The sequence below is a fragment of the Spermophilus citellus genome (assembly GCF_964194105.1).
Source record: "Spermophilus citellus genome assembly, chromosome: 2".
In the NCBI taxonomy this organism is placed as follows: Eukaryota; Metazoa; Chordata; class Mammalia; order Rodentia; family Sciuridae; genus Spermophilus; species Spermophilus citellus.
This window is the reverse complement of record NC_138183.1, coordinates 79,298,193-79,308,040: the sequence shown is the minus strand read 5'-3', so window position 1 is coordinate 79,308,040 and position 9,848 is coordinate 79,298,193. Positions and strand designations below refer to the sequence as shown.

The 9,848-nt window shown below is 34.8% G+C and overlaps 1 protein-coding gene across 1 annotated transcript in view; it reads right to left on the bottom strand.

The window, feature by feature from the left end:
• Positions 1-1,272: 1,272 nt before the first annotated feature.
• The window catches only part of VPS13A (vacuolar protein sorting 13 homolog A), a 250,011-nt gene continuing 241,435 nt past the window's right edge, over positions 1,273-9,848 (bottom strand). The window contains exon 72 of the mRNA XM_081278757.1: positions 1,273-4,580. Coding sequence (XP_081134883.1) covers positions 4,530-4,580 — 51 coding nt within the window. The 3' untranslated portion in view covers positions 1,273-4,529. The remainder of the gene's footprint in view (positions 4,581-9,848) is intronic.

Genomic DNA, 9,848 nt, shown 5'->3' with positions numbered 1-9,848 from the left:
GAAAATTCTCCCTTAGCCCTTCTTTCAAAACATTAATCACTTACTGAGAAAATTATCCATCTGAAGTTTTCTAAAGGTTGAGAGGCACAGTGCTGGTGGCTGAGAGTTCACCAGGTACAACTATTCAAGCCTTTTTGGTGAACAGTGATCATGCTGGGCTGGAATGCTTTCTGTTTTTACTGAAAAATCATGCTTGTTCTCTTGGGGGACCTTTATTTAGGACTCACAGAAGGTAGAATTCAGATAGGCAAGGAAAGGCTACTGATAGAGTTTCTAGTTCTAGTCAATAATTAAAAACCAAAGTACACTAAAGAATTAGAAGGTGTTATTGTACTCAGTTTATTTGAAAAAGATACACATGGTTAAACTGGGCACTCATCTTTATCATGCAATCCAAATCTACCAGTACCAAGAAATACTGTTCAGAGAGAAGTCATTAGTGAGGATGGCCAACCCAATTAGGGGAGCAAAAACAAAAAGATTAAGGTCGGTTTCAAGACTATGAATTGCACTGTAAATATTGAGGTTTATAGATTGTCTTATCAAAATAAACTAAAGCAGAGGTTGTGTAAAACAGACAACTGGGCTGAGCCCACTTATAAAAGGAACAAGAAACATTGCAGTGATGCAGGAACTATCATAGCCAATAGCAACCAAAGAATAAGCATTACAAACATGTGAGACTATTTGGTCAATATACAAAGTAGCAAGAAAAAGTATTTTTAAAGTATACCTTCCCTGAAAACTTCATTATTAAGTTTAATACAGTTACATAAAGAGATGATAATAACTTTAAAAAGTTTACAAAAACCTATCTTACCTTGTAACAAGTCCTAGATATCATTTCTAATAGTTTGTGAGTTACATGAGTATAATCATTGATATTGACAATATTTCAATGTAACCTATACCATATTGTTATTTGAATGTTTTTCAGTGCAAGAATTGGGAACTTTTTGGTAACCAAAAACTGGAGGTATCATGGCATAACAAGAAATGTTGAGGTTTTAAACATGTTCTCCTTTAAGTAAACTTCTAATTATTACACACTTTATTATACCAGACTCACAGGATTTCTTGTTACAAGAATGTCATAAAAGGAACACATCATTAATATATCAGCAATATGAAATGAATCGTATTCATGACAGAGATTCTCAATCAAAGCAGTTTGATACCTATCACAATAGGTGATAAACTATTTTACAAATTAATTTACATTTGTATACAGTAATAAAATTTAAAAAATATATCTACCTATAAAAATTGAAATTGCATTTCTTGCATAGCTCTTTGGGTAACCAAAATTATGTGTATTTTTAAAAGCCATATGCTTTTTAAAAAAACTAGAACTAATCCATAATTTTAAAGTACATTTTTAAAGTGACATGGGCAAATTTATTTTACAAAAGAGGAAATAAAGTAGAAAAGTTTCAATTAGATGGAAATGAGATTCGTAATAGAGCAGGATGCAGCAAGGTGCTAGCCTTGCTTACAGCACAGTTCTAAAAAACACCACTTTAACCAAAGAAAAGTGTGGGGGCGGGGTGGGGATTAAGAGTTGTACTAATGGGTATATTGGCCATTATAACTAAAAATACAGATCATAAGAATCATGAAATTTTAGCCAGCTAGCACTACCTTTACTGGGTTAGCATAAACCATAAGATGCAACTTCAAAAGGATGTTTAAAGGATTAGGCAAAGGTAAAATGGGTTCCTTTATAGAGTAAAGGAGCTATTTGTGATACTGCATAGCACCAAAGGATATCAGGTTGACTAAGTTGTGCACTGAGTCTGGTATAAGGAATGCAAGTTGTCTACACTTTCTTAAAGAAATGGGAAAATCCATTATTTAAAAAAATTTGTAAGTTGTAAAATGCTATGCTAAAGACTCCTTATCAGTGATCTTTTAATATTCTTACTGTTCCTTTAGTTAAAATGAGTGACATTTGGACAGTACCCCCCAGCAAATGAATATTTTGGGCCTACAAGAAAGTGACATATATATTCCCCATTTTTACGGGCTTTTGCCACCTGTTATGGTAAATCAGCCAGAAGGTAGATGGAACAAATTCAACTTACTCAAAAGGAAAACTTTTGTCCCCAATTATAGTAAAATGCTTAGTGATTAGGAGGTTGAAATATACCTAAGTAAATGATAGCCATGGTCTTTGGGTGCCATTTGTAGATCTAATTTTTTCATGCATTTTTTTCTGGTCTCACTGAATCACAGTGAGGGTCACATGCTAGCAAAGAAAAACGTTTTATAAGCCTAAGTGAGAACTATCCTGTCTTCTCATTCTAAGGATAGTGCTTACAATCTGAAGGGCTCTTGAGTTGTGGATCTACACTATGCTTTATCTAACAGGCATTACACAATCTAGACTGTTCAAACTTTTAAAAAAAACTACAGTTGACAATCGAAGCTCACACCTGATATTGTGACCTAGTACATACAGTATGTAGAAGATTTATCCGAAATGGTATTTCAGGAAACAGCAATCTCCCAAGACACTGCTAACATTAGGAAAGAAGCAACATATATATACGCCCTCCCTTTAAAAGGGAAGCCATTGGAGAAGTATACACTGTAATTCAGGGAAGAAGATTCTGCATTCTGTGTGTGAAAAAACATAATACTACTGTAAATTGTAAAGTATTATGCTAAATACTCCCTTTTTAGTGATCTATTAATGTTCTTCTTATTCTTTTTTTTGTTCAGATGAACATAATCTTATAAAACAACTGATAAACTACAGACAGAGGAAGTGATGTGTAGATGAAGAGATTTTTCTAGGTTCTCATTAGAAGGAAAACAGGAGAGATAGGCACATTGGCTTTACAATGTATACTAGTTACAAATCCATTCCTCCTGTTTGCCAGAGGATACCAGAAGAATTTCTATGCTTACTATTTCACCCTTTTTCTTCACCATAGAATACCTACAGAATTAAGGGGTCTATACCTTTTCTGAATGCTGAAACTGGAGCAATGAGGTTTTGGACTAATGGCATTAAACAGAACTCCAGTAAAGCAACATTCCAAATGGAGACAATCTAAATCAAGCTTTCAGACTACCTCTACTTTTTAATTTGGATATATGCAAAACTGGAGGAGCTCAGCAACAGTGAATATAAGTACATTACTTTGAACAAAGATCACCATGGGGACACACACCACCATGTGGTTTAAAATTTGTCATCTTCTTTCTATTCAATTTATCTTTGATAAAGAAAAAGCATTTTGGGTGAAACTACTGATAATAAACAATGAGTTTTTGTAATCAGAGAAATCAATAGTATTTAGTAGGATCTGCTCAGCAAGAAATACAATTACTATCTTGCAAGCTGTTTATTTCAGCTTTTACAACAATGCAAGGGTTTGAAAAGCCTGAGGAGAATTTCACAACCATTGACTATATAGAGTCTTCAGTTTCAAAAACAGTTGATAATAATTTGATGGCACAAACAACATGCATCAAATACTCTATATTATTCAATAACAATTTAATTAAGATACTACACTATTCTGTTCATAATTCACAATCACATATTTATCCTCCTTCACTTGAAATAGTCCATGAATATTAAGGTGCAAAGATCTTGGACAAAAACCAAGAAAAAAACATCCCTCAGCCTCTGCCCCGCGGCCCTTTTTTAACTAAAGAAGTAATTTTTACTTGAATAATTAGAGAAAGCAAACAAGAAATTCTTAATCTATGGCCAAAAGATAACTAGGTTAGATTTTAGGGCACATTGTATCCAAGATTTGGAAATTTTATTGTTATCAGTGAATAGAAAATAGGTATATTTAAGGCTTTAGGAATTTTCCTTTGAGATCTGTCTATTAAAAACATTATCTGGGTAAATCAAGTAGCTATCAAGGAGTTGATTTGAAGTTTCCTAAGGCTCTAAAGTCTGGGAGAGACTTTCATTTTCTGGGTATGATATTAATTTATTCAAGCCTTTCTTAAAGCGAGGCTTGAAGGGATATTATTTAATCTACGTTCAATCTCAAGAGACTGTTTTTCATGATCATGCTATGCAGTTTAAGTATAATTTAAACCTATGCTTTAAAAAAGAAGGGAAATAATGCCAAAATATTAATTTGTAAAAAGAAATGACTTTATGATTCTGAAGAAATCACCACCACAGTTCTCTTGATTCCACTAAAGCATTATCTGATTTGATAATATATCCATCACTCCATGAGTTTGAGGTAAATGTGATTGAAATTTAAAATGTAAACTAAAGGCTTCACCCCATGTGAAGACCAGGTACAGGCAACTTCTCTACCGCAACAGAGAATAACCTGGAGCAAATATTTCTTGATTCATGGTAGAAAACTGAATGGTTCTCTGAAGAGATGAATTTTAATCACATAGATGTTTTACCTGATTTTTAAAAATCATCTAGAATACAGTATACTCAAAATCACTCCTATAACATGCTTCCCCATCAGGTGTTAGGAAGTAACAGTATGGATGCTGTAGTAATGGATTGCTGTGTCTTCAGGCAGGGTTATCCCTCAGAGGCTTGGAGAAGGTTCTCTTGCTTCTTCTAGCTTTGTGAGAATCCACTGTTGTGGAGGAAAAAACATTTACTTATTTCAGTGAACTTACAATGACACAAAATGTTAATAGATGGAAACCTAGAAGTCAGCTTTCCAGTTTAGTTAGGCATACATTGATAGCTGATACACAACATTCATACCGCAGAAGTGATCACTCAAATAGCTCATATGATTCAGGGACAATGTTACTGCGTTTAACAGTAGGAATAATGTTTTTCCAAGGTCTCTGCACTTGGAAGTTCATCCTCACAATAAGAAAAATAAAGTCAACCATCCTGAGGGATAAGGGTAATTTGGCAGTTATACTGAATACATGACAGTCTAAAAATTATTTATGTAAAATTCCTTCCAACCTGCGTCAGTTCTTTACTAAACAGGATAATTACATACAATTCTACTGTGGGTAGTAGCATAATAATATCCTCAAGCAGTTTTGATGTTCTCTTAATGTATTTTCTATTCTGAAAGGATTTGAAATCATAAAAATGAAGTGTAATACAAACCTTTCTACCTATATTGTTCATTATTATTGGGTCAGGACAGGTGAAAGTCGTAACAGTTAATATGGGGTCACCTCGTTATAAAAAGTTTTAGGAGATGGCATCTGAGTAAGATCCTCTGGCCTGTGGTCTACCCACATATACACCAAATTGAACAGCTAGTCACATGCCAATCACAAGTAGTTAAGAAATCAGTTAAGAAACTATAGTGCCCATTTTTAGTATAACAAGATAAAAAACGGTGTTGAAGAAAGTAAAAGGTATATGTTCCCACATACTTCCCATAACTCCATACAGTACAGATTTGGAGGGACACCTCCCACTTTGGGGAGGGAGAGAGAATTAAATCCAGGCTTTAGATGTGAAACTTAGGACAAGGGCCACCATAGTGAAAAATCACAACCCCTACAATGCCAAGTCAATGCCCCTGCAATGAGTGGCTGGAACTGTAAGTCAGATGAATTACTGCAATCTCACCCTCCTCCAACCTTGAGTAACAGAGCATGGAACAAGACTCTACCTGCTGGAGAGTGGTACACAAGTTAGTACAGGGCTTTGCTTTAAAGCCCAGTGTCAGGCCTGCCATGGTGAGCACTAGCACATGGTAGAAATTAAAGGACCATACATAGGCCAGAACTCACAGGTGGAACCACTGGACCAGCCCCCAAATCAAGAGATGTTTGTGCCAGCAGGACAGACTCAAGTTTTGGCCTACATCATTTCCAATCTTACAGGGACCTAAGGGCAGACCTCCCTCTTCCTGAGACTCTGCAAGCCCCTAAAGCTCTAAGACTCAGGCATTACTAACATCAGCCTTGGTGGCTAAGGGACTGCATTCCCCAATAATACCACAATCTCAGGCAGCATAATATGGTGCAACATCCCCTTTGCTGGGGTAGGGCAGAGTAGTAAGCACAAGACTCTCCTTTGGAATTTGGTAAAACCTAACATTAGCTAGTTGTTATGGTCCCCAACACCCCATCTGTAAATGGAGCCTCTGGAACAGTTCAGTGTCTGGGGAAGTCACATAACCTAACTCTATCAGGCTGTTTTTCCAGCTAGCATCACCTATCACTGGTTACAGTGGTCTTGGGCTACAATTCCATCTCAGCAATAGGCATCCTGTAGCAGCAGTGTGGACCCTGGTCATACCCCAGTGTTGGTGCTGGTCTAGGGCTATGGGCTCAGGGGTATAGCACTGTTTGGCAGCGCTGGTGGCCTGCTCAATCCACAAATACTCAGCCCACAGGCAGGCTGAGTCCTGCAGTACCTGACCAAAGGCTGCTAACTGTGGACAAGGCATCCAGCCCTACACTAGGCAGTGGTTTGTAGGGATGGACAGTTCTTCTTAGATATCTTCTGCTTCCTTCTGAAAAACACACCAACAGTGTATCTGGGACAAACCTGGGCTTGGATTGCCCTCTTGTACTGAAATGGTGGCAATTGGCAATAGGAAACTCCTAGCAAATCTGGTGCCATCTAGTACTGAAATAGTGGAAGGCTAAGATAAGCAGTAGGTTTAGAATTTCTGGAAAATAGACACAAAGGCAGACTAAGGAAAACTGGGATAAATATCTAATTCTTCAATGTCTTGATGACATCACATGCCAAGCATAAAGAGCTGTCAGGAAATCATGACCTCACCGAATTAGGTGAGAAAATATGAAGAAACATTTCAGTTCTCTAACAGAGAAATTCAACCAGGAGATGAAAGCTATTAAAAATCAAATTCTTAAGCTGAAAAGTACACTAATTTTAAAATGAAAAATGTGATAGAAGACATCAATTGTAGGACAGCTCACACAGAAATTAGTGAGCGTGAAGAGAATCTGAAAGTATACAGTTGGAGAAGAAAAAAGAAAAAAAGGAAAAGGAACAAAAATACTTATGGAAATTTTGAGATTGTATTAAAAAATATTCATATTACTTGGGATCAAGAAGGACTGGACAATGCCAAAGAAGTAGAAACATGTTAAAAAAAAAAAAAAAACCAGAAAACTTCCCAAACCTAGAGAAAGATAGAAATATACAGGCACAGGAAGGTCAAAAATCACCAAATTTAATTAAACCAAATCTATACCAAGATATTTTATAATCAGGCTGTCAAAAAAAAAAAAAAAAAAAAAAGAGAGAGAAGATTCTCAAGTCTGCAAGAAAAAGAAACAACACAAAAGGTGTACCAATTTGAATAACAACAGACTTCACAGCAGAAACTTTACCAGCAGGAGAGTGATATGAGATTATCACAGTACTGAAAGACAAAAATTGAATCAAGGATACTATATGCAGCAGAGCTATCCTTTATAAATGCAGAGAGTAATACAATCCCAGACAAACAAAAGCTGAGAGAATCTATCTCTATCAGGTCTATTCTATAGGAAATGTTGAAGAACATTCTTTAAACTGAGAGAGATATTAATAAGAATATGGGACTGCATAAGCATGCAAACAAATTCAGAATGCTTTAATATTGCAATCATGTATCATTCATATGTTTAGTATGAAGGCTAAAAACAAAACAATTAAAATAATAACTATATTAATCTATTAAGAGGCAACATAGAAAGATATAAAATGGATATACAAACTTCAAAATGCAGGGAACAATGGAGGACACTTGTAGAATTTTCTTATTAGTATATTTTCTCTTGTCCTTTCTGTTCTTATCTTTACAATCATAAGTTGCTATCATTTCAAAATAGCTTTTTCATAACCAAAAGATAGTTTTGTAAGCCTCATGGTAACCACAATACAAAAATCTATAATGGACAAACCAAAATAATAAGGAATCAAGTAAATCACTTAACCATAAAGGAAGATTGCAAGAAAGGAAAAAAGAAGGGAATTATAACAAAACTAGAAAAAAAGTTTTCATAATAAGACCTTTTCAATAATTTCCTTGAATGATGAATGAATTAAATTCTCCAATTAAAAGACACAGAGTGAGTGAGTGGATTGAAAAAAATAAGGCCCAACAAATATGTTGCTAATAAGCAACTCACTTCATCTCTAAGGACACACACACTGAAAAAGAAGGGCTAGAATAAGATATTCCATACAAATTGAATCTAAAAGAAAGCAGGAATAGCCACACTTGTATTAGACAAAATATACCTTCAATCAAAGAGACAAGGTTATTATATAATTATAAAGGAAGAGGAGGAAATAACAATTCTAAACATAGCACCAAAATATATAAAGCAAATATTAACAGATCTAAAGGGAGAGAAAGACTCCTGTACAATAACAATTAGAGACTTTAGCACCTCTCTCTCAGCAATAGATGGACCATCAATACAGAATAATCAACAAAGAAACAGCAGAGCTAAATTGCACCCTAGACCAAATAAACCTAACTGACATCTACAGAACATTCCACCCAACAGCTGCTGAATACACATTTTTTCTCATTAGCACACAGAATATTCTCCAGGAGAGATCATACACTAGACCAAAAAACACATCACAACAAATTAAAAAAGAAAACCCTCAAATCTTATTGAGTATCTTTTCTAACCGCAATGCAAAGAAATTAGTAACAAGAAAAACTCTGGCAACTATACAAACACATGGAAATTAAACTATTTACTCCTGAACAATCAATGGATTAAGGAAGAAATCACCTACAGGATATAGCAAAAGCAGTACTAAGAAGGAAGGGTATAGCAGCCAATGCCCACATCACAAAGAAGAGGTAAACAACCTATCATTGCATCTCAAGGAAGTAGGTAAAACAAGAGCAAATCAAACCCCAAATAAATGAAAGGAAGTAAAGACCAGAGTAGAAATAAATGAATGAAATAGATACTAATAAAAATACAACAAAGGGCTGGTTCTCTGAAAAAGATAAACAAAATACACAAGCCTTTAACTATAAGAAGAGAAGGCTCAAAGTAGGGGAGGCATAACAAATTCAGACACCACAGAAATGGACACATTCATAGTCACAAACAACTTACCAAGACTGAACCATGAAGAAACAGAAATCCCAAGTGACTATTAACAAGTAACCAGAATGTAATCAGTAATTAAAAAGGCTCCTATCAACGAAAAGCCCAGAACCAGATGATTTCTACCAAAATTCAAAAAGGTAATAACAATTTCCCTTAACTATTAAGTCCCAAGTTTGTAAATTTGTGAATATTTCAACAAAATTAATAAAGGTGCATTAAAATCAGTTGGAAATCATAATTTAAAGCTTACATATCATATTTATGTATTTTTTCAAATGCTCTAATTATTTACCTATTACTTTTCCTCCAGAGAATAGACCTCTAAAAACAATTATTTCAAAGTTACCGTAATTCAATTTGACTTTTTGTAGGTGTTCCACATCTGGGACAATGGGACAAAATGGGTTAAATTATTCCAGGAAGAGGAAGGAACACACAAACACACTCCATGAAACCACCATTACTCAAATAATAAAACCACATGAGGAACACAATAATTAACACACACACACACAAATCAAGGAGGAAATCCTTGATGTGCATAGATGCAAAAATGAAGAAAACATTATCAAAATTAAATGAATAGCACATTAAAAGACAATTACCATGAACAGTGGGATTCAACCCAGGGATGTAATGATGGTACAATACATGCAAATCAATAAACATGATATACTGTATCAACAGAATGAAGGATAAAAAATAATAGTAAGGGAATAATAATAATAATAATCATAGTAAGGGAATTTGATAAAATGCAAAATTCCTTCATGATAAAAATGCAGAATGAATTTAGGCATAGAAGTTACTTATCTCAACAT